Genomic DNA, 25791 nt, shown 5'->3' on the forward strand with positions numbered 1-25791 from the left:
AATATGTAATTACAAAGATGGAATTCGAGATCCATGCCAATAGATAAATTTAGAATATTAGTTGTCAAATGATATCCAAAGATCAGTGTACAATAAAGAGCTTGCTGCCAGCTCATAACATTAGGTATTTGTAGATACATATACCTGCCAGTTGTGAAGATAAGATAAAACCATCATTTCAAATTCTGAAATTTTTTTTACTGAAGATGGTGTTTAGATGTTAACATTTCAATTATATAAGAAGAACTGGTCTGATGTGGTATTATACACCATTACAGAGACAAATACAGATTATATGTATCATGTAACATTTTAAAAATCCAAGTTAAGGATTTCTAATTCTCTCCCCATTTGTTTCTCCAATATATACTGAAGTCCTGTTTTATACAAAGCACCACAAGAGCACAAAAACGTGGCAGAAGAAATAAGTCAAAGACTCCAACAGCTATTACAAAAGGCCTAAAGAGAAATAAATGGTACAACTATACACAGTAGAGAGAACTCACTTCCAGCCCCAGTAATCTAAGAAGATTTTGTACAAGTAGTATCTGAGTTAGGTTTATAAGGAAGCATAGAGTTTCAACAGGTGGTCAGATATGAGGGTAACAGGTGGAATGGAATAAAATAAAAAAGAGGCCTGAAGATGCATGTGGAAAATGATAAATGGTCTATTCTCAAAAAACATAAGGTCTCCCCTTCATGCACTGCTAGTGGAAATATAAATGATGCACCCACAGTGGGAAACAGTTTGACAATTCTTCAAATATTAAACACAGAATTACCATATGACCCAGCAATTCTATATTTTACTTCTATGTGCGTATGTGTATATTTATGTAAACATATATATATATAAAAAACATGTATACATGTTCACAAAAAAAATTGTACATAGTTCATAGCTGCATTATGAATAGACAAATAGAAACAACCTAAATGCCCATCAACTGGTAAATGGAGAAACAAAAAATGTGGTATATCCATACAATGGAATATTATTCAGCCATAAAAAGGTATAAGTAATGACACATGCCAGAATAAAAAGCTATATTTTCATAAGCAAATCCATCGAGACAGAAAGAAGATTAGTGGTTGCCTGAAGAGTCAGGGAGGGAGGAATGGGTGTGACTGCTAACAGATCTGAGATTTCTTTCTGGAACGATGAAAATGTCTGGAATTAGATAGTGGTGAACGCTGCATAACCTTGTGAATATACTAAAAACCACTGAATTATACACTTTAAAATGTTAAATTTTATGGTAGATAAATTATATCTCAATTTTTTAAAAAACTATAAGGTACTTAGAGTAGAACAATGGCTTTAGGCTAGAAAGAATAACGGGATAGATTTGAGTAAGACCATAAAAGGTGACAGACTGCTCAATGCCCACATGGTCACCACCAGTAAGAAGACAGAGAACCAGCAGCAATGTCATTCTAGGTGTCAGTAATGTTAGTATCACATACACAAGACAGCACATTCCTAAGTACTTGGGAAGAATTGAGTTCAGAAGAAAAACACAAAACAGATAGGTGCCCTGTGCTTTCAGAGAGCTTGTAAGCTCTCTTTGAAAATTACAATTCATAAGATCATTCACTGAGTTTAATTCTCCAATGTCTTAGAGTGCATTTAAATTAGTTTCAATCGGGCAACAAGGCATATAGGAATAAATATTGCATTAGAGATCAGGAGAATTAGGTTCAAGTGCTAGTTCCATCAGGCATATCATTCAAGCTTTCTGAGATTCCATTTCTTCCTCAATAAACAAAGACAATACCTACCTCACCTACCATACAGTGAGTGCTACTGAAATGATGAAATAACCTAAAAATACTTTTAAGATAATAAAACACTACATCACTGTAATTTTTTAGAATATAATCCTGTGTAATTACAACTCTATTGTTCTGTCCCTCACCATAATGCCTATCTTTTTATTTATTTTTTCTTTATTGATATTAGAGAGAGAGAGAAAGGGAGAAGGAGAGAAACAGAAACACCGATGAGAGAGAACATCAACTGGCCGTCTCCTGCATGCCCCTCACTGGGGATCAGGCCCACAACCTGGGCATGTTACCTGATTGGGAATCGAACCGGCAACCTCTTAGTGTATGGGTTGATGCTCAACCACTGAGCGGGCATCACAGTGCCTATCTTTTATGTCTTTTGAAACTGGAACAATGATACTCACAGAATCAGCATTCATTTGATTTTTTTTTTCCCATTTTACTTACTTTTTCCAGTTTTATTAAGATATCATTGACAGTAACATTGTCCAAATTTAAGGTATACAACATAATGTATTGCAAAATGATTACCATAGTACGTTTAGTTAACATCATCACCTCAGTTATAATTTTTTCCTTGTGATGATCACTTAAATCTTCAAATGCAGTTTTAGCCATTTTATATTTAATTTCTGGCCCACATGATCAAAAAAATTTAAATATCTACAACACTTGTGGGGAAAATCTTAAGTTCCCAGGACTGTTATAGTCATATATAACTAAACATAAATGATTAAAGACATTTGTGTCAATCAGATGTGCCAAAAAGCACTCAATTCTATTACTTATTTTGTCCTATCCCCTCTAAAATTTTATAATGTGAAATCAATTTCTTAAAAATCCAGTTATTCCTATTACCTTGGGAATATTTAGGGAATGCTTTTGGCAGTTCATAAATATCTTACTGATAAACCCACTGAAACATACTCTTGCAATTCAGACTGACATAGCATTACCTTAATATATCTGGCCAGCAAAAATGGAAATCATTTATAACTACATTAAAATATTAAATAAGACCAATTCTGTACACTTAATAAAGTCTTGGTCATAGAGTACCCAAAAAGTGTATATAATGGATGAGTCCAAATTAATAACATATCTAATGAAATTAGTCTTCATTATGCAAAGGAATATACAACCTTATATATTTCTTACATATGGCTGTGAAGGATCACAGAAACATCCCTTATTGTCTGATGATACAGTTACACAGCTCATCTCTAGCCAGTCGCTTCATTCAGCAGCAAACATAACCCACCTAGAGTGGTACTGTTTTTGCCAGTAGCAAAAAGTTTATTTCAAGTCTTAAACAGTAAAGATTTTTCTTCTAACTCTGATCAGGTACAAAAATAAAAAGTGGAGGAAATAGGACCAGAGGAAATCTGCCCCCTCCACCCTCATTACAAAATTACCTGATTTTCTCTTATAGGTAATCTCTTCTTAAACACTAAAGGCAAAAACTTTGTATTTCTTCCCAAAGTCTTTTTTTAAATCTCCATTTTTTAAAAAATGAACATGGTTTTTAGCTTCAACTAGAATTTAAACAAAGGGGTGAAGGAAAACAGAAAAAGCATTTTGTCCATTTTTTATCCCACTTGACATTTCAGTAATGAACCACTGGATGGCAACAGCTACTAGAATCAGCTATTATCACCTAAAAAAAAAAAAAAAAGTCACCCTGGCCAAAATCTAGTTAGAAAAATCATTTATCTGGATGTGAGGGCGATCTGGCTGCGACATCTGTCACCCCATTGATCGCCAGGGTTGATTCGGCTGATCTGGCTGGCTAGGCGGGTGTCCCCCTCCTCCCTCAACCGATCCATGTTCGTCCCTCCCGAAGCTGCGTGCTCGGTCGAAGAGGACGACCTTCCCCCCAGAAAAATCATTTATCAATCCAGTTATGATTTGGACGAACATGCTTCCACTAAAAGAAAAAAATCTATATCAAGTGTAAGTAAGTAGTGATATAATTGAAATTTTCAATAATATTAACGTTTTAAGCCATATAATAGTAAAAATCTCACCTCTACATTTGTCAGCAACCAAATGTTACCTTCTCTAACACTATATTTCTGGAATAGCAATTGCTAAGTTTAAAGAGAAAAGAACTCAGTAAAAATGAGCATTCTATCATAAAACATGTATATTATACATTTGTTTATATATTCTCTAGACAAGTGATCATATCATAATAAACACCACCAACCAAACTCTCAAATATAAGTAGAAAATAGATTGTTTAGGATAAAATGGCTTTTTAAAAATAAGTGTTTATTGATTTCAGGGAGAGGAACTAAAAGGGACAGAGAAACATCGATTGCTGCTTCTTGCACGACCCCTACTGGGGATTAAGCCCATAATCCAAGGATAGCCCTGATTGGAATCAAACCAGCAATCTCCTGGTACATGGGACAACAGTTAACCAACTGAGCTACATAGAATGAACTCCAATAAATGAATTATAATTTAAAAAATTTTTAACATGTTAATTTGTGTTTTATGTTAGGGACTAAAATATTAGTAGCCACAAATTTTGCTTCTATTAGCTTTTTAAAAAATGTGTTTTTATTGATTTTAGAGGGAGAGGAAAGGATAGGGAGAGATAAACATTGATATGAGAGAGAAACATCAATCGGCTGCCTCCCGCATGCACCTCAACTGGAGATCAAACCCACAACCTGGTTATGTATTCTGCCTTGGAATCAAACCAGTGACTGTTCAGTGCACAGGACAATGCTCAACCAACTGAGCCACACTGGCCAAAGCTGTTTCTACTCTGACTTTTAAGAGTAATCATCACTCCCATAAATTCCACCTGGAGCTATAAGAAAGCTTAATGAAAGGTTAACTCTTTATTTTACACTACATCTCCTCACAAACCTTCAAAACTGAAACTCCCTGAAGAAATTCAGATTTGATCATTAAAAATAAGCTAAATAAAATATTTTAATTTCTAAAATATACATTTTAAAAAATGTACTTGCTATTTCTCTTCTCTCTTATTTAGTCTATCTACAGGATAGACCAACATGTCTTGCCTTTCCCTACATAAATTAAGTCCTCTAGTTTAAGTCAGAATAGTCACTTATACCAATTTTAGAATGCATATGGCTTACTTTTGATTTCTAGTTGGAGAAGCAGAAAGGATGGGTCAGTGTTCCAAGAGATAATTATTGAAGGGTACAGCAATTCCTTTTTGCAAAAAAAGATTCAACAGTAGTATCCAACACAAACATATTCCAAGAACCTCTCAAAAGGAGAAAGAACACAGTTGCAATTCAGAACTAACTAATGATAAATTCAGGAATGAGTTTTGCTGATATTCTAAAGCCCTATATAATTAGCACCAAATCCTGAAATACTGGAATGAAAAGGCTATATTCCTTAACATAAAAATGTCTCAAATTTCATTCTACAAGGAAACCTATAGTCCCAATTTCAGTCCCACAATCCTCTTTTCACAAAACATAAATGGTATTTTAGCATTTCTTTAGCTTCACACTGCACAAGAGAGAACGATCATGCTTTTCCTAATTCTAAATTAAACCACAGAAAGTTTACATTGCTCAACTAGAAAAATTTCACTTCTAAACTATAGTTTTTCCCCTCCTTTATTGATTTTAGAGGGAGAGGAAGTGAGAGGGAGAGAGAGCTAGAAACATCAATGAGAGAGAATATCTATTGGCCACCTCCTGCATAATCCCCATTGGAAATTGGGCCCACAACCTGGGCATGTGTCCTGACCAGGAATCGAACCAGCGATCTCTTAGTGCATGGGTCGACACTCAAACACTGAGCCACACCAGCTGGACTAAACTATAGATTTAATATAAAATTATTTTTTGAAGTCTCTAATTAAAGATGGGCGAAAGGAGGGTCTTTTTTTTGTTGATAGTCCTCACCTGAGGATGTTTTTCCACAGACTTTTAGAGAAAGTGGAAGAAAAGGAGATAGTGAGGGAGGGGGAGAGAGAGAGAAATATTGATGCAAGAAAGACACATAGATTAGCTACCTCCCACATGACCCCATACATGCCCTTGACCAGGAATCAAACCCGCAACCCTTAGGTCTGTAGGCTGACACTCTAACCGCTGAGCCAAACTGGCCAGGGCAAAGGAAGATCTTTTTAAAAATAGGTCACCACTGCCCTGGCTGGTTTGGCTCAGCAGTTAGAGCGTCGGCCTGCAGTCCAGAGAGACCCGGGTTCGGTTCCCGCTAAGGGCATGTACCTCGGTTGCAGTTTGTCCCCGGCCCTGGTTGATCGTGCGGGTGGCAGCCCCTCGATGTGTCCCTTTCACGTCGATGTTTCCCTCTCTCTCTCTCTTCCTCTCTCTCCCTCCTCTGTCTGTACAAAAAATGGAAAAATGTCCTCGGATGAGGATTAAAAAAAAAAAAAAAAAAATAGGTCACCATTAATAAAATGCCTCATATTTATCAGCATATTCCATATATTATTCCATTCAATAATCTTACCTATTCAGTGAAGTAGATTAACTGATCTTCATTTTAATTAACAAACTCAAAAAAGGTAAATAGCTTGCCCAAGATCACATAACTATACAGGGATCTGAAGCCATGTATTTCAGATTCCAAAGCTCACATTTTTTCACTATATCAAACTATATTAAGTGGATCTCCTAAACAATGGAGTATATATAACTAAAACAAATACTGAGCAATGAAGTAAGCAGAGAATCTACAAATACTGCAATTTAGTTTAACAGTAATAGTAATGTCAGGGAAAAACTTCTTTAAATTAAATTAAATGTAATATAATAAATTATCAAGATCACTACTCCTCTCTGCCAGAGTTCTTTTTTTTTTTTTTTTTTTATCCTCACTCGAGGACATTTTCCCATTTTTTTGTTCAGGTAGAGTGGGAGGGAGAGAGAGGAACAGAGAGAGAGAGAGAAACATCAATGTGAAAGGGACACATCGAGTGGCTGCCACCCGCACGACCAACCAGGGCCCATGACCAACCAGGGCCGGGGAGGAACTGCAACCGAAGTACGTGCCCCTAGTGGGAACTGAACCTGGGTCTCTCCGGACCGCAGGCCGACGCTCTAACCGCTGAGCCAAACTGGCCAGGGTCTGGCAGAGTTCTTAAAAAGACAAATCACGCTTTCATTTAGTAATTTCTGGCAGCTACAGATGCATTATTTCTAACCAGCACACATATAACAAAATTTGTGCCACAATAAGTTTTTTAAAAAGAAGACTGCTTATATATTCATTAGAAAAGCCACAGGAATAAAGTATCTGGCAATTAAGGACAAGAAAATCTTGTCCTGTTGAAGGAAGAAATGTTACTCCATATTTTCCCTATCATAATAAATGAGTACGGTTGAAGTTAGAAAGGCCTGGATTCTGTTCATTATCCTAAATAGAAAATAAACATTGAACACTCCAAAGGAATACTCAATTTTAATATGTTAAAAGAGCTCAAACACCCAATAACCTCCAATTAATACCAATAAGGGGAGGACAGCATAATGACTAAGAGCAGGGACTTGTAGAATACCAACCTACACAGCTTACTGTGTGATCTTAGCTAACTTGTTTTACCTCTCTTAGCCTCATTTGCCTCAGTTATAAAATAAAGATAGCAATAACTATATCACAGAGTTGTTGACAAACATATCTAAACTTGTACAACAGTGCCTAACACATGAGAATTGCTCAAAAAATATTGTTATAATTACTATTAATATTACCACTACTACAATTATTAAGGTCAGTTTGCCTTAGGACCTTGTCTTCCTATATTCTTACTTTCTTCTTCATAAAAATAATATAGAATCCCTTATATGTCTTAAACTAACAAGTAATCTGAGTATATTAAGCACTATACATACATTCATTCAACATGTATTGAGCATCTGCTGTGCACCAGACATTCTAGTATATACTGGGAACACAAAAATAAATAAGACATGATTCCTGCTCTTTAAGACAGATAATCAAATAAATGCAATAATGTATTAGACACTATAACATGGGAACACAGAGGAAAGAATGGTCAATTCCAATTGGGACAATAATGAAAGAAATCAGAGATGACAACTTTGAAACAAGAAGGTATCCAACAGGATGGGGAAGAGGGACAATAGTGACAGCAGCAATGTGTAGTAGTAGTAGTTATAAACATTGGCTTTACAGTCTAAGAAGATACTTGGATTCAAATCCTGGCTCTATCATTACTACATGCTTGACTTTGTATATGTTACATAATGTATGTCTTTAAGCTTCAGTTTCCTTACCTGTAAATTGAGAATAATATCACTTTCTTCATATAGTAGTTGTAAAAAATTTTTGAAACTATATAAGTAAATATTTAGCCCACTGGACAATAAGCACTCAGCATATGGTAGTTATTATTATGATTCTAGAAGCCAAAGCAGTCAGTGGAAGCAAATATACCAGGGCATATAATAGCTTGATAGGTTCAGAGAACTACACCAATTTGGTATAAATGGAATATAAAACGCAAGTAAAGCCCTGGCCAGTTTGGCTCAGCGGTTAGAGCGTCGGCCTGTGGTCCACAGAGACCCGGGTTCAGTTCCCACTAAGGGCATTTACCTCAGCTGCAGTTTGTCCCCGGCCCTGGCTGGGTCGTGCGGGTGGTGGCCACTCGATGTGTTCCTTTCACATCAATGTTTCTCTCTCTCTCCCCTTCCTGCTCTATCTGAATAAAAAATGGAAAACTGTCCTCGGGTGAGAATAAAAAATATATATATATATTAAAAAGCAAATAAAGTAGGGTAGAGCAAGGATAGGGTTGGGAAAATAGAAGCAAAATCCTAAATAACCTTGTATGCCATACCAAGGAATACGGACTTACCTTTATCTAAGGAATGGAAGGGCTTTTTGCCAAAGGAGTGACATCATTGAAATGGCATTAGAGAATTTACTCTGATAACACAACAGAGGAAGAATTAGAGAGATATAATCTTGGAGGTAGATAGAGCCCAGGATTACGGCAGTAAGTGCAGGTGAAAGATGATGATTTGAGTTACAACAGAAGCAGTGAGGATTCAGCAAAAGGGACACATAGCAAGATTATTAAGAACAAACCTACAGAACTTAGCGACTGCTTAGATGTGTGTGGTGAGAAAAAACAGCAGATGTGAGCTCCAAGGATTCTGAGGACAGTGACTAGCTTTAGGGCAATACAATTTACAAAGGTCAGGAGGAAAAAAGATACTGTTGGAGGGGGAAATGATGAGTTCAGTTTCAAAACTGGTGAGCCTGAGATGTTTATAGGCAGTTAGTTGTAAGGGCTCTTTGCAGATCTCTAAAAGAAGTGAGACAGGTGCCCTGGCCAGTTTGGCTCAGCGACTGGAGTGTCGGCCCACGGACCAGAGAGTCCTGGGTTTGGATCCCACTAAGGGCATGTACTTCGGTTGCAGTTTGTCCCCAGCCCTGGTTGGGGTTGTATGGGTGGCAACCAGTCAATGTGTTTCTCTCAGGTCGATGTTTCTCTCTCTTTCTCCCTCTCTCCCTCTTGTTCTGTCTGAAGATAAATGCAGAAATGTCCTCGGGTGAGGATAAAAAGTAAATAAATAGATGGAAAAAAAAGAAGTGAGACAGGAAAAAATATAGATATCTAAGACAAGACTGTTGAGAGTGAGCTGCAAATGTCAAAGGCCCTGAGCCAGGACATGCTTGGAGAATTTATGGAACGCAATGAAGCAGCTGTGGTTTTGCTTAAATATAAGCACAAGACCATCTTATGCCAATGGACTTTGTAGCCTTTCATGTAAAATCACTGCCCCTTTAAACCTTCCACTTAAACCCCATCAAACTACTGAAGACACCCAAACATCAAACTTTACAGTGATCATCCAACTAACACAGAGCAAGGATTCATACATTAGTTTAGAATTTTGGACTGTCACAAGCCCACGGGAAAATTAAATAAGGTGATTCAATTAAAGTGCATAATGCTGCCCTGGCCGGTTTGGCTCAGCAGTTAGAGCCTCGGCCTGTGGTCCAGAGAGACCCGGGTTCAGTTCCTACTAAGGGCGCAGACCTCGGCTGCAGTTTGTTCCCGGCCCTGGTTGGTCGTGCGGTGGCAGCCACTCATTGTATCCCTTTCACGTCGATGTTTCTCTCTCTCTCTCTCTCTCTCTCTCTCTCTCTGAACAAAGAAAATGGAAAAAATGTCCTCGGGTGAGGATAAAAATAAATAAATAAAGTGCACAATGCCTAGAACAAACACTCAAATATAACTTGTTACTAACTGAAAGCAGTTTAGAAAAGGAAACACAATTTGAATTTAAAACTGACCTTATGCCCTGGCCGGTTTGGCTCAACGGTTAGAGCGTCAGCCCGTAGACCAGAGAGTCCCGGATTGGGTTCCCGCTAAGGGCATATACTTTGGTTGCAGTTTGTCCCCAGCCGCAGTTGGGATCGTGGGTGGCAACCAGTCGCTGTGTCTCTCTCACATCAATCTTTCTCTCTCTCTCTCTTCCTCTGTCTTCCCCTCCTGCTCTATCTGAAGATAAATGCAAAAAAAAAAAAAAAAAAATTACCTTATTTTAACATTCCCTGAAATGTTTCTTTGTAATTCTAAAGCCTAGCACAAAGCTTAAAAAAGTAGTAGGTTTTAGATAAATTATTGTGGAATAAATAAATTCACTCTACAATACCAATCAGAATTTTCAAACTGACTGCCAAGGACTCTAATCTCTGAAAAACATAGTTTTATTATGCAAGATGTGAGTTCATTAAGAAGAAGCCCTACCCCAAATTAAATTCTAATTTTCTTCTGTAGAGAATGAATGAATAATAATGGTAACAGATTAGCAAGAAGGAGATTCTATACAATAGTAAGTACCTTTGATACTATATTATCATATTATTCTAAATTTTGTTAGGGGGATGAGTTATAGGTCAAATCCATGTACTTGATTTAAGAAGTCTTAAATAATGATCTCTTCAAATTAAAAGAAAATAAACTTTCCTTTGTTAACCTGTCAGTCAAGTCTTAAGTAAAATGGATACTAAAATATAGTACAGATTCTTACTGTTCATAGAATTAAAATAACTAGTAATTTAACATAACTGGAACCATTTGAGCAGTGACAAACAAGATTTGTTTTTGCACTTTAATCACACAGGTGACAACACTGGCTTGGGTGTCAAGCAAATTTATGCTACTTAAATATTGAGTTCACACTTCTTAAGCAGTTGTTAGAAGATACCACATGCAAAAACTCTAATTGTTATGTTTTATGTTATTCCACCTATCCATTTGTTTATTATCCTGGAAAAAGAAATTCTGTCCCTATTCTTCTTGCAGACTATATTCCATAACAGATGCACTCAGACTACAACTACCCAAACCAACCATCTCCTCCCACTTCAGTTTCGTCTCCTTTCATTTTTCCTGGCTTTGTCAGGGAGAAGATGCATGAACACACACACAACAGTACTATGACAACTCGCTCTTCTGGTAGCATGACAAATGCAGATTTAAATCACATGAGCCCCTCTTCCTCCCTCCCCAAGGAGCAGAAACTTCAAGCGCTAGAATATTATTACTAGGGATAGGAAGAGGATCTTTTGTGTGTGACCACAAATTCTGCAGCATATTAAATACCCCCTATTAAATTGAAGACCAAATCAAGAGAACAAGAACAATCCAATAATTCATAACCAAAACAATCTTGAAAAATAACAAAGTTGGAAGACTTAGATTTTCCAATTTCAAAACTTACTTAAGCCCTGGCCGGTTTTGCTCAGCGGTTAGAGTGTTGGCCTGTGGTTCAGAGAGACCCAGGTTCGGTTCCCGCTAGGGGCGCGTACCTCAGTTGCAGTTTGTCCCCGGCCCTGGTTGGGTCGTGCGGGTGGCAACCACTTGATGTGTCCCTTTCACGTTTATGTTTCTCTCTCTCTCTCTCTTCCTCTCTCTCCCTCCCACTCTGTCTGAACAAAAGATGGAAAAATGTCCTCGGGTGAGGATTAAAAAAACAAAAAACTGACTTAAATGGTACAGTATGAAGACAGTATGAAACTGGCATAAGAAGATATGTAAATCAATAGAATAGAAATAAACCTTCAGATTTACAGTCAGTTAATTTTTGACAAGGGTGCCAAGACAATTCAATGGAGAAAGAAGTAGTCTTTTCAACAAATGGTTTTGGGGACAAACAATTGGATACCCACAATCAAAAGAATAAAGTTGAATCTCTACCTCACACCTTATATAAAAATTAACTCAAAATGGACCAAAGACCTAAGTGTAAAAGCTAAAACTATAAAACTCTTAGTACAGGCATAGCCCTAGCCGGTTTGGCTCAGCGGTTAGAGCGTCGGCCTGCGGTCCTGAGAACAGGCATAAATCTTCAACCTTGGATTATGCAATAGTTTCTTAGGCATGACACCAAAGCACAAACAACAAAAGAAAAAAAAGATAAATATGAAAATTGGGCTTCACCAAAATTTTAAAATGTTAATGACATAATCAAGAAAGTAAAAAGACAACCCACAGAATGGGAGAAAATATTTGTAAATTATATATCTAAGGGACTAGGAATCCAGAATATATAATTTTTCTAAAAACAAACAAACAAAAATAATTCAACAATAAAAACACAAATAACCCAAGAGGATCAATGGGGAAAAAAGAGGGAATATCTGTAATATTTACAACAATATAAAAAGGAAAAAAGAAAAAGACTACTCAATCAAGACATGGGGAAAATATTTGAATAGATGGTGTTCCAAAGATATACAAATAGCCAACAAGCACATGAAAAGATGCTCAACTTCATTAGTCACTAAGGAAATACAAATCAAAACCAGATACCACTCCATATCCCCCAGTATGGCTATAATAAAAAGTAATAATAATAATGACAAATGTTAGCAAGGTTGTGTCGAAATTGGGACACACACACATGTTGGTGGAATGCAAAATGCTGCAGATGCTCTAGAAAACACCTTGGTAGTTTCTCAGAAAGTTAAACATAGAGTTATCATATGACCAAGCAATTCTACTTCTAGGTATATTCACAAGAGAACTAAAATAAATGTTCACACAAAACTTGTACACAAATATTTATAGCATAATTATTCATAATATCCAAAACTGGAAATAACTTAAATGTCATCAAACAAAAATCAATCAACAAAATGAAGTATATCTACAAAATAGAATATTATTCCAGTGACACAATATATAGAAACCTTGAAAACAATAGGCTAAATGAAAGAAGCAAGGCACAAGACTACCTATTGTATGAGTCTATTTATATAAAATGCTCAGACAAGGCAAATCCAGAGAGAAAGTAGGTAAATGATTACCAGGGGCTGCAGGGAGGGGGGAATGTGAAATGATTGCTAATGGGTACAAGGTTTTGTTTGGGGGTGATAAAAACATTTAAAAATAGTGGTGATGGTTGCTCAACTTTGTGGATCTATTAAAAACCACTGAATTGTGGTTTTTAATTCATTTTATGAATGAATTCTATGATATGTGACTTATATTTCAATTTTTAAAACTGAGAATTTGAATTTGGAAAATACTTCAGAAATTCGTTAAATTTCCTATTTTGATATATATGCTGTAGTTATGTATGAAAATGTCTTTGTCGCTAGGGAACGTCAACTGAAGAATTTAAGGGTAAAGAAGCATGATGTATGCAACCTACTTTCAAATGTTTCCAAAATAAATTACATGTTTGTTTACGGAGAGAAAGAGAATGGTACAAAATGAACGTAATTGATGAATCTAGGTAAAGGGTATATGAGAGGAGTTCCTTGTACTATTCTTTAGACTTTACAGTAAGTTTGAAATTATATCAAAATAAAAAGTAACAAAATAAGAGAATGTATCCACTATAACTGGACTATTGCCCCTTTTGGGATTTGTTCTTTGATGATAGTTTGTTTCACATTACTAAATTTAGCTATTGTAGCCCTGGCCAGTTTGGCTCAGCATTAGAGCATAGGCCCTTGGACCAAAAGGTCTCCGGTTCAATTCTGGTCAAGGGTACGTACCTGGGTTGGGGGTTCAATCCCTGGCCCTGGTCAGGGTTGGCAGCAAGAGGCAACCAATCTATGTTTCTCTTACATTTATTTTCCTTCCTTCCTTCCTCCCTCCCTCCCTCCCTCCCTCCCTCCCAACCTCCCTTCTTCCCTTCCCCTTCATTTCCTTTCTCTCCTCTCTCACTCTCTCTTCCCCCCTCCCTCCCTCTCTCTCTCCCTCCTACTCTCTTTAAAACAAAACAATGAAAAAATATCCTCCAGTGAGGATTAACAACAACAAAATTTTAGCAATTGTACAATTTTTAAATCTTTTTTCTTTATTGATTTTAGAGAGGTAGGGAGGGAGAGGGAGAGAGAGAGATATGAAAACATCGATGAAAGAGAACATCAACTGGCTGTCTACTGTATGCCCTCAACTGGGGATTGAGCCCACAACCTGGGCATGTGCCCTGACTGGAATATGAACCAGCGACCTCTTGGTGCATGGGTCAAGGCTCAATCAGTGAGCCACAATGGCCAGGGACAACTGTACAATTTTTAAAAGACAAAAATAAAATATAGAGATTTAGCAAAAAAATAAGTAAACATGTACAGGAAAAAATCAATTAGCAGCTGTTAAGATATGAAAGTCTTTTTAAAGTATACCACTCAAAGTGTCAACTGACATGGGCAAAACTTGACCTGACTAAGATGTCATAAAATGTCCATGTGAAAATTTTAAAAATTCTGTATCATTAAAGAAAATTCTATAGGTTCATTTACCTAGGTTTAATACCATATTGAGATCATTCTTCTAAAACGCAACTCATGCCCTGGCTGGTTTGGCTCAGCGGTTGGAGCATCAGCCTGCGAACCAGAGAGTCCCTGGTTCCCTGGTTCGGTTCCTGCTAAAGGCACATAATTCCGTTGCAGTTTGTCCCCAGCCCCAGTAGGGGTCGTGTGGGTGGCAACCACTTAATGTGTCTCTTTCACATTGATGTTTCTCTCTCTCTCCCTTTCTCTCTCCCTCCTGCTCTATCTGAAAATGCAAAAAATGTCCTTGGGTGAAGATAAAAAATAAAAATAAATAAATAAATAAAACCCAATTCATCTGGAATCACATAAAGGACAAAAAGTATTATTTCTAGTACTTAATCAATATATGAAGCATCATAATCAATCACAAATAGTTAATATGAGGACAAATCAGGGAAAAATATGGGTTATATTACAGAAATATCTACTCATAGCACAGTATCTCATGTTAACTGGGTTCAGTAGCTTCAAGGAAGATATCAGTAAGTGCTCAGTTTCTCCCTGCTTTTTAATATTTTGTCAACCTACTGTGATAAAATAATCACATAAGATTTTTATTAGAACTTGTTCTTACCACAGCAGTTTACAAATTCAAAGCAATCCCTATCAAAAGTCCAACAGCATTTTTTGCAGAAATAAAGACCCATCCTAAAATTTATGTGGAATCTCATGGGATCCTGAACAGCCAGAACAATCTTGGGGAAAAAAAAACAGAATTAGAGGACTAAAAGTTCCTGACATCAAACTTACTATAAAAGCTACAGTAATCAAAACAGTGTGGTACTGGCATAAAAACAGACATATAGACCAAAGGAACAGAACAGAGAGCCCAGAAATCAACTCTCTCACATATTGTCAAGCAATTTTCAACAAGGATGCAAGACCGTTCAATGGCAGAAAAGAGTCTTTTCAACAACCAGTGCTGGAAAAACTGAATATTCACATGCAAAAGAATAAAGTTGGACCCTTACCATATACCACATACAAAAATTAACTTAAAATGGATCTCAGACCTAAATAGGAGCTAAATCTATAAAGTTCTTAGAAGAAAACTTTGAAAGAAAATCTTATAAAATTTGATTGGATTTGGCAATGACTTCATAGATATGACACCAAAAGTACAGACAATTCAAAAAAATAGTTGTTAGACTTCATTAAAATTTAAAAACTTAAGCATGGAAGGACATTTTCAAGACTGAAAAATAGAATTACTGTATGATTACATTTTTTTTTTTTTTATCCTCACCCAAGGACATTCTTCCATTTTTGGTTCAGATAGAGTGGGAGGAAGAGAGAGAGAGAGAGAGAGAGAGAGAAACATCGATGTGAAAGGAACACATCGAGTGGCTGCCACCTGCACGACCCAACCAGGGCCAGGGACAAACTGCAACTGAGGTATGTGCCCTTAGCGGGAACTGGACTGCAGGCCGACACTCTAACCACTGAGCAAAACCGGCCAGGGCTGTATGATTACATTTATTTGATATACCTAAAGTCAAATTCATCGGGGGGGGGAGTAGAATTGCGGTTGCTAGGGGCTGGGGAAGGGAAGCTGGGATATTACTGTTTAATGGGTATAGAGTTTCTGTTTGAGAAGACCAAAAAGTTCTGGATGGAGATGGCTGGTCGTGATTTTAAACAACAATGTCAATGTACTTAAATGCCACTGAAGTGTACACTTCCAAATGGTAAATTCTTTCTTACATATATTTTAACACAACTTCTAAAAAATGGTTAAAATGGTCACTTTTATGAAATGTATATTTTACCACAATTAAAAAAAAGAAAACTTGTGCCTGGCCAGTATGGCTCAGTGGATGAGTGTCGACCCATGCACCAAAGGTTGCCAGTTCGATTCCCAGTCAGGGCACATGCTCAGATTGTGGGCTAAATCCCCAATGGGGAGCATGCAAAAGGTGGCCAATTGATTTTCTCTCTCATTGATGTTTCTCTCTCTCTCTCCCTAAATAAAAAATTTTAAAAACTTGTTCTCAATCTTGCTGTCCTCACTACAAACTGTTAAACACATCAAACTTACTTTGGCAACTTAATAAACTATTCTGCTAAATTCTTTAGCTCTTAGGTCTGTCTGATCCCTGAGGATACACTTGGACTTTCTTCAAAACTGCACACTAAAGCAAGTGAATCAAATCACTAGGATACAGGGGGATATCTTTTTAATTTATTTTTATATTTATTTATTTATTTATTTTTGGTATGTGCTCCTAGCAGGAACTGAACCCAGGACTCTCTGGTCCGCAGGCCGACGCTCCAACCGCTGAGCCAAACCGGCCAGGGCGATATCTGCTTTTTTAAAAAAATGGTATCAGAGAGGGAGGAAGGGAGAGGGAGGAGAGAGAGAGAGAGAAAGAAAGAAACATCAATGTAAGAGAGAGCCATTGATTGGTTGCCTTTAACATGGGATTGAACTCACATCCTAGATATGTGCCCTGATGGGGAACCGAACCCATGACCTTCCAGTGCATGGCACAATGCTCCAACCAAGTCACAGCAGCCAAGGTGGGATACCTACTTTAAAAAAAAAAACACCCTTTCTACTACTGAAAATAGCATTCATTAAGGAAAAAACAGAGAACTGGAGTGTATATAGTGGAGAAAGAAGAAAATGTGCTCTTTGACAGAACAGTTGCTATATTTCAGCGTAGCAAACAAAAAAGAGCCTTATATACAACTTTACTTTCTTCCTAGTTTAGGTAAAGTTGGTCCAAAGAAAAGTAAACCAGTCAATCATCATAAGGAAATGAACTTCATTCCCAGGAACATATGCTGTCAGTAACTACCAAAAGAATAGCATACAGATTTTAATTTTTACAAATTAGAATGCAACAATATTGCAAAACAAGTGTTTCCTATATTGGCAAAGCTGCAAACCTTGGTGCAATGATGGGTATATGCCTTTCTCTATCAGTGGTTTTAATATTTCTAATCCTTTTTTTTCCTTAATCCTCACCAAAGGATATTATTTCATTGATTTTTTTTTTTTTTTTACTGATTTTTATTTTATTTTTTCTTTATTGATTTGAGAGAGAGAGAGGAAGGGAGAGGGAGAGATAGAAACATTGATGAGAGAGAACATCGACTGGCCGTCTCCTATATGCGCCCCCACTGGAGATTTGGCCCACAACCTGGACATGTGCCCTGGCTGGGAATCAAACCGGCAACCTCTTGGTGCATGGGTCTACACTCAACCTCTGAGCCACACCAACGGAGCTATTCCATTGATTGTTTAGAGACAGTGGGAGGGAGGGAGGGAGGGGGAAAGGGAGTAGAGAGAGAGAGAGGGAGAAAGAGACAGAGAGAGAGAGAGAGAGAGAGAGAGGAACATTGCTGAGAGATACACTGATTGGCTACCTCTTGCACGACCCCAATGGGGGCCAGGAATCTAAACTGCAACCCAGGTATGTGCCCTTGACCAGAATCAAACCCGAGATCCTTTGTACTAAGGGCCAACACTCTAACCATAGAGCAAACAGGCCAGGGTGATGTCTAATTCTTTAAAAATGAATAATGACAAGGCCTGAATTTTTCATGTAAGTTCAATTACAAAATTACCTTTGAATAGTACTCTTTCTATGCTCAATGGTACACCTTTAATTTCCTTCTTAATATACTGATCTTCATGATAGTCACCAATTTCATTTATTAATATAAAAGTTTTCCAGTAAGGTCAACTATGGATTATATGCTAGTTTGAGAAAGGCATTTCTTAAGCAACTAATTAATTCACTGGTACAATGCATCAGAAGAGAGACAGTAAGCAGGATAATCTAGCAGGTAGAATAACTAGAATAGGAGTCATATGACCTCTTTTCTACTATCAATTAGCTGTGTGATCCTAGGTAAGTCACTTAGTTCAATGGTTCCCAAACTTTTGGGACTTTACCCAGGGTCCTGACATAAAGTTTCCAATTTGATATTTTATCAAATACAGATATTTTAAAAATTCATTGTATAACAGTAGGAAGGGAATTATCTCAAAATAGAAAACAAGTGGGAAATAACAGCTTTATGAGAAATTCACTACGCTGTTCTTTTTTGAGAGAGAGAGAGAGAGAGAGAGAAGGAAATATCAATTTGTTATTGTTTCACTTATACATGCACTCATTTGTTGACTCTTATATGAGCCCTGACGTGGTCAAACCTAAAACCTTGGCCTATGGGGAAGACGCTCTAACCAACTGAACAACCCTGCCAGAGCCTCTGTACTTTTCTTATTTCACTTTAGATCTATGAAAATTTAAACATGGACTAAGCAAACATGTAGAGGAGAAACAGCATTCCATAACCAAAACCTTTGCCTATATTTTTCCTGATATGTTTTCCATTGATTTTGAGAGAGAATAGAAGGGGGGAGGAGGATAGAAAGAGAAACATCCATGTGAGTGAGACATATTGGTTGCCTCCCACACAAGCCCCGCCCAGGGCCAGGGATGAACCTGCAACACTTAGGTGCTCCAGCCAAAGCTTTAATCACTGAGCACATGGGCCAGGGCCTTTCCCTATTTCATAATCTGAGGAAGCAAAATAGTAGCATGGCTTCTGGATTCAGTAATGAATTAAAATTCTAGTTTTACCACTTACTAGCTGTGCAACATTTTAACCTTTTTTTGTCTGGTTTTTTTGTGGGGTTTTTTTTTTTGATTCATCATTTCTCTAAGCCTACATGTATTTGTTTATAAAAATGTAGATAATATACCTACCTCAAAGGGATGTTGAAACGATTAAATAAAATAACGAAAGTATCTAGTACGGTACAGGCATATAATAAGCATTCAATAAATGGTAGCAGTTACCTAAAAATGAGATGAGATAGGATTATCACCAAGATTCTATGACTTTATAGACAAGCAACAGGAGAGGAAAATTGTAAATAATTAAGGTCCAAAAAGACATATATTGAAATAGTTCACTTGTGATGGTTTTTTTTAAAAAAAGAATTGATTTTATTTCTTACAACTTTGGTTCTGTAAGAAGGTAAATTTGGGGAAAAAATGGTAGACTCATTTCTTTATACTTGCCAACTCAAGATTAATACTTTTAAAAACTGTTTTGTTTTCTTTATAGAAACATATTTATCTTATCTCCATCACTGAATCAGAAGGCTAGAATTGATTTTCAGAGGGCATCTAGTACATCATCACTCTACTACAAGATAGACTCAGAAAGGAGTGTCCTTAAACTCATCCCCAATGCTTCATTCTTAACATGCTTTATCACTCTGTTTAGATGAACAAAATCTAAATCCTTCTCAAATTTACTATTTAAAAATCTCATACAAATAGTATGTTATCTTTTGTGTAACAAATAGTATGTTATCTTTATGAAAATACAAATATATATATATTTTATTTCCACTAAGAAATTCTGAAAGAATATACAAGACATTCAAGGTGTAGAGGGTAGGATACTTGGGAGCAAGGGTGAGACCAAGACTTTTAACTGTATTTGTCTTTATTTTACTTTGACTTATGAACTATATGAATGAAATCACTTATCAAAATGTACTAAATAATAACCAAAAGAAAACCCCTGCATATGTAAGGTTTCACAATAAGGTTTTCCTCCTCCCATACCAATCAACTGTTTTCACCCACCATTCATGTAACCATATTTATCAATACATTATTTTATATGTAAAGTCTTCGGGCTTTACATAATGAAACTTGTGCAAGGTTGATACTTATGCTATATAACAAATCATTACAGTTAATAACATGCAACTTTTCTTTCACTAAACATCTCAAATGTCTCCAAAATTTGCTCACTAGAATACAAAGTTCTATTTCCTATTTCTCAATTCTGATGACAATTTATGGAATAAAGCTCTTTCTAACTTGAACAAAGTCCCCATAAAGGTTTTTTAGTAATTCACTTTTCTGAACAATAAATACATTTTTCACTATTGCTCTAGCCAGTGTGGCTCAATTGGTGGAGCACTGTCCAGAGCACTAAAGGGTCACCGGTTCAATTTCCAGTTAGCGCACATACCCGGGCTTTGGGTTCGTTCCCCAGAGGCAACCAATCAATGTTTCTCTCTTTTCTCTCTCTCCTCTCTTTCTCTTAAAAAAAAAAAAAAAAAAAAAAAAAAAATCAATTAAAAAAAAAAAGAATAAGCTCTGCAATATGCATATACATAGTATTTTAAGTGAAAATTCCCCAAATGACAAATTTACTACAGAAAATTTGCAACATTAAACCTTTCAGTACCCTCTTTCAATTTCTTTCTTGCTCAGGTTATGAGCTTAAGCCTTGAGATGCTATTAAAAGTAGTGACTCACCTTGTTTACCTGAAGTTTGAATATAGGGTATTCATGACAAAATTGCCATCCCTGACAATGAGAGTGGCCCCTAGACCAATGGTTCTCAACCAGGGGTAATTTTGCCTCCAGGAAACATTTTTGGCTGTCACAGTTGAGTGGGTTTTACTGGCATCTAGTGGGTAAAGGCAAGGGCTGCTGCTAATGCACAGGAGAGCCCCTCATAACAAAGAATTATCTGGCCCAATATGTCAATATGTTGCTGTTGAAAACTTTACTCTATATCATAAATCATAAATAGCCCTAAAGGAAATGATCCATCTCCTCTCCTACTAGAGAAAATCAGAATGGAACTTTTGTATGGGCCTGTGTCTTTGACTCTGAAAGTAATTTTCAGAAGAAACAAAAAACCCCTACAAAGCTTTTGTTGTAGTCTGCTATAAAATGCCTGTGTGCTTTTACCTAATTATAAATATGGCACTTGCCTCAAGATAAGGAAAAAAACAACTGCCTCATTATGATATAAAGCTATGCTTTCTAAATAGATACCTGTCTTTTTACACCACAAGATTATCTTTATAATTTTAAAAGGACGATGTCACACATATAATACACCCAGTATATGCATACATTCTTATGACAGAAAAACTAAGTCATAAACCTCATCAAAGTCCACTCTTTAGGAATTTTATTTTTGTTTTAACTTGCTAAAAAAAAAAAAAAAAAGACTACAAAACTAAAATCAACATTTAAAAATTAGTTTTTAAAGAATTTTCAACCTGATCTCTATTCTGAACAATGAGTACATTTCAATAGAATCCATGCAAGTTCTGACTTCTATTAGGGACCTTTGACAGCTAAGAAACAACCTCATTATGTGTTGAAGAAATACATAATACATATTTACCCCAATATTTAAAACAAGCCCAAATGATGGAGTTCCCTAATGTAACACATCCTAATATTAAAATTTACAAAAAGACCCAAGCACCTTCCTCAAACTAAAAGGTCTTTTGACTTAGCCAGCAAGGAAAAGCAACTTGTTTTTTCTCAGCAATAGGCTCTGACCGTGAATTGAAAAGAGGTCCTTAGAGTATCCACACCTCTATACATTAAATGTATGACTTCAACTAATTCTAGAGCAAATACACTAGACCTCTATGTTTCTTACTCATTTCTCACTTAGTTCATTTGGAAAATAAAACAAACCACTCTCAAACTACAAACAACTCATTATCTCTATGGATGTCTAGATTCTAAATACTTTATTCTAAAACATCTATGAAAGATGAAAATAAATATTTTAGTATTATTCATCAAATGCTGGTTTGGTGAGGTTTTTTGAAGATCATTATTTATGGTCTTCATACTGGAAATTCAAAGGCAATAGTATGGGAGAAGGCAGCTCATCTTGTAAGGCAGAAAAAAGGCAAGAAATTTGCTTGGGCAAAATAGGTCATTTCACTCACAAAGGCATAAACTATACCCTACCAGATGAACTACACAGCAGACACTAGATAATCAAGGAATGTTTTCTTTATGTGGTACAGGAGAAGCAGGACATAACAGAATTTCCTTTCTCCGCAGGTTAAGAAAGAATCTATATACACACTGGGCATCATCTTAGACCAGTCTCTGAGAATCCTAGAAATCTCTACTCCAACCCGGCCGGTGTGGCTCTGTGGTTGAGCCTCAACCCATGCACCAAGAGGTCGCCAGTTTGATTCCCAGTCAGGGCACATGCCCAGTGGGGGGCATGCAGGAGGCAACCAATCGATGTTCTCTCTAATCGAAGTTTCTCTCTCTCTCTCCCTCTCCCTTTCTCTTTCTCTCTCTCTAAAATCAATAAAGAAAAAAAATTTTTTTTAAGTCTTTACCCTTCATATCTTTAAAAAAAAAAAAAGGAATCTCTACTCCAAAAATGATGTCTACATATACACTTAACACCTAAATCCTTTTTAGGCACAAAAAGCTGAAATAAAAAGCAGAGTAAGTAAGGGGTTTTTCTACTGTTCGCCTAAATTGGTATAGGAATCATGAACAAATAATTTCTATGATAAACATCAAAACAAGACAAAAGGTGTGTATTCTGCTCATAGCTTTAACCACATGGTATGCAGACTCCAAATGAAATTGTGTGTGTGTGCGCACACGCGTGGGCGTGTGTGTTTGTACAAGCCTCAGAAATGGTAGAAATAGTTACTTCAGAAGCTCACTTCCCAGACATAACACATGAACCCAAAGAGTTAGAGATTTATACCCAAAGGGTATGGCTCAGTTGTTGAGAGTCAACTCATGCACCAAGAGGTGGCCAGTTCAATTCCCAGTCAGGGCACATGCCCAGGTTGTAGGCCAAATCCCCAGTCGGAGGCATGCAGGATGAAGCCAAATGATGTTCTCTCTCATCGATGTTTCTATCTCTCTCTCCCTTTCCCTTCCTCTCTCACTAAAATCAATAAAGAAAAAAAAAATTTTTTAAGAGAGAGATGTATGACTATGGAGGCTCACCAGCACTCTAGCTCTGAAAAAAATTTAAGAATACCACTTATTATGTAAAAGCAAATAAGTGATCTTTTATCTCACCTATGATAATTAAAAATAGGCCAGAAAGCCCTGGCTGGTTTTGCTCAGCGGCTGGAGCATTGGCCTGCGGTCCAGAGAGACCCGGTTCGGTTCCCGCTAAGGGGTGCGTACCTCGGTTGCAGTTTTCCCCAGCCCTGGTTGGTTGTGCGGGTGGCAGCCACTCAATGTGTCCCTTTCACGTCGATGTTTCTCTCTCTCTCTTCCTCTCTCTCCTTCCCACTATATCTGAACAAAAAATGGAAAAATGTCCTCGGGTGAGGATAAAAAAAATTAAAAAAAAAAAAAAAAAGGCCAGAAAAATCAAGGACATCATCTTTCTATCACTCCTAGCCCAAAGCAAACCTTTTCAGTTTCTTTTACAAGTTTCAAAAACAAACAAAAAAAAAACAGACTCTAGAGTCTAAAGATGTTCCCACTTTATTTTATAGGTAAGAGTATATGTGTTCTAGGCTCATCTCTCATCAACTTTCATCAAAGATAAGACATTCAAGTGACTAGCTCCCTTACAACCCACATACAGTTTCTTCCAAAGCAAAGTGTTGGGGTCAGAATGTATAAAGATTTTAAATCTAAAGGAATGCCCTGTTCAGAACTAGAATGTAAAACAGCGCACTAACTGTATTCTGCAACCCACAAATACAGTTTCTCCTATTCCTCTCTAATACAACAGCCTCGATACTTGTACACACAGAGAAATCCTTGTACCTTAACACCAAGATCAGAGGTTAAAATAATTGGTCATAAGGGATGAACCAGGCACCTTAGAACCAAAATAGAATACTCCGAGCATTTAGAACAATAGTCATCACAGTACAGCACTATATTCAAACCATAGTCAAGAGAGGAAAGGTACATATATAAAATATTTCCTTTTTCTCTACAGCCCAAAAGACGATGCCTACCATCCTTGGTTGCTCAGACCTAAAAAGTCCCAGTATACACATAAGAGTTTTTAAAAGAAGAACCAGATTACTACTTTCCCATACTTCAAAAGATGTCCATGGGGTACCTCACTTTCTCCACGCCTAAAAACCTCCAGAGTTCACCTATCCAGCTACTCTGTAGTTGTACAGGAACTTCCCTTTCCCAACTTCACAAAAGGTCCCAGGTACAACACTCACGTGATTTTTCAGGGTAAAGTCAGGTACCTCCTCAACACTCACCTGTCTCAAACTAAAGAAGGGAACTAAGAACCTGACTTAAATACGCAGGTAAGGCATAAGGCAAATAAATATTCAACCCCTCAACTCTGGGGAGAGGCATATAGTGGAAATGCTCTTTGAGCTAGCTAGCTCTGCCTCCCTGTCTCTCAGTCGGTCTCTCCCTCCCTCCCTCCCTCCGTCTCGCTCTCAGTACCAAGGGCAGGGACTCGGACAAGACCCCGCCCCCCCCCACCCATCTCCAAAGCGGGGTGGGCGGGAGGTAGGCTGGTGAGTCCTTGTTCCCGCGCGAAGCTCAGAGACCAAAGGACTCCCCATTGTGGGTCTACGGATGGTGACGGGAACCAGTCTGGCTCGAGCCGCGGGCTGAAGAGTAAGCTGAGGGAGCACTAGGCCCGCACCGCTGCCACTACCGCCTTGGAGCTGATCGCTGTCAGAGAACGACTCCGCCCGGGCAGGAGGAGAGTGGCCCCCGCCCTGTACCGGCCCACAGAGCTTTCCTGCCCCCACGTTATGTGGGAGGTGGGGGGTCCTGGAACCGTACCTCGGACACTTCGTCCTCGTCGCTGCCAGAGGCACCACCTCCACCCCCGGACCTCAGCACAGCAGCCGCCAACTTGAAATCCAGCGCCGCGTCCCCTCCGCCCGCACCGCTTCCGCCGCCACTGGCTCCCGGCGCAGGCCCTGCCTCCCCAAAGAGTCTCACGGTGCGGATCCCCAGCCCGACCCCTCCCGGCGGAGGCGGCTCCGAGGCCCCGGCTGGGGCGGATCGCGGAGCCACAGAGTCCAAGTCCTCCTCAAAGGAGGTGCCGCCGCCTCCGCCGTCGGTCAGCATGGTTCGCACGCGGAGCCGGAGACACTGCAGAGTTACTCGCGGCCACCGCCGCCGCTGATCCCGGGAACGAGAGGAGCAGCAGAAGGAAGAAGCGTCTCCTTCCCCCCCGTCCCAGCAGCGCCACTAACTTCTCACTGCCTAACCTGCTGTCTCCCGCCCCCTACACTCGCCACTGGCTACAGCTCCAAAGAGGCTGCAGATCATTGGCCAAGGTAACCCGTCGCTCAGGCTCTTCGTCACGCGCCGCTCTCTGGCTCGGGGCCCCCAAGCTGCGTTGACCCGCGCAGGCCTAGGCGGTTGCGAACACCCGCCTTCTAGTCCCCGCGCGCTGACTTCCGGTCTTTTTCTACGTCTA

General features: G+C 38.2%; 1 protein-coding gene across 6 annotated transcripts in view; it reads right to left on the reverse strand.

Annotated features, from left to right (window-relative positions):
* Nucleotides 1-25567, reverse strand: part of ANKHD1 (ankyrin repeat and KH domain containing 1) — a 130736-nt gene extending 105169 nt beyond the window's left edge. For all 6 annotated transcript variants that reach the window (XM_036240491.1, XM_036240487.1, XM_036240489.1 and 3 more), the window contains exon 1: nucleotides 25146-25567. In XM_036240491.1, coding sequence (XP_036096384.1) covers nucleotides 25146-25436 — 291 coding nt within the window. In that variant the 5' untranslated portion in view covers nucleotides 25437-25567. The remainder of the gene's footprint in view (nucleotides 1-25145) is intronic.
* Between the last annotated feature and the right edge of the window lie 224 nt (nucleotides 25568-25791).

This window comes from Molossus molossus, unplaced genomic scaffold, assembly GCF_014108415.1.
Source record: "Molossus molossus isolate mMolMol1 unplaced genomic scaffold, mMolMol1.p scaffold_m16_p_4, whole genome shotgun sequence".
Taxonomy (NCBI): Eukaryota; Metazoa; Chordata; class Mammalia; order Chiroptera; family Molossidae; genus Molossus; species Molossus molossus.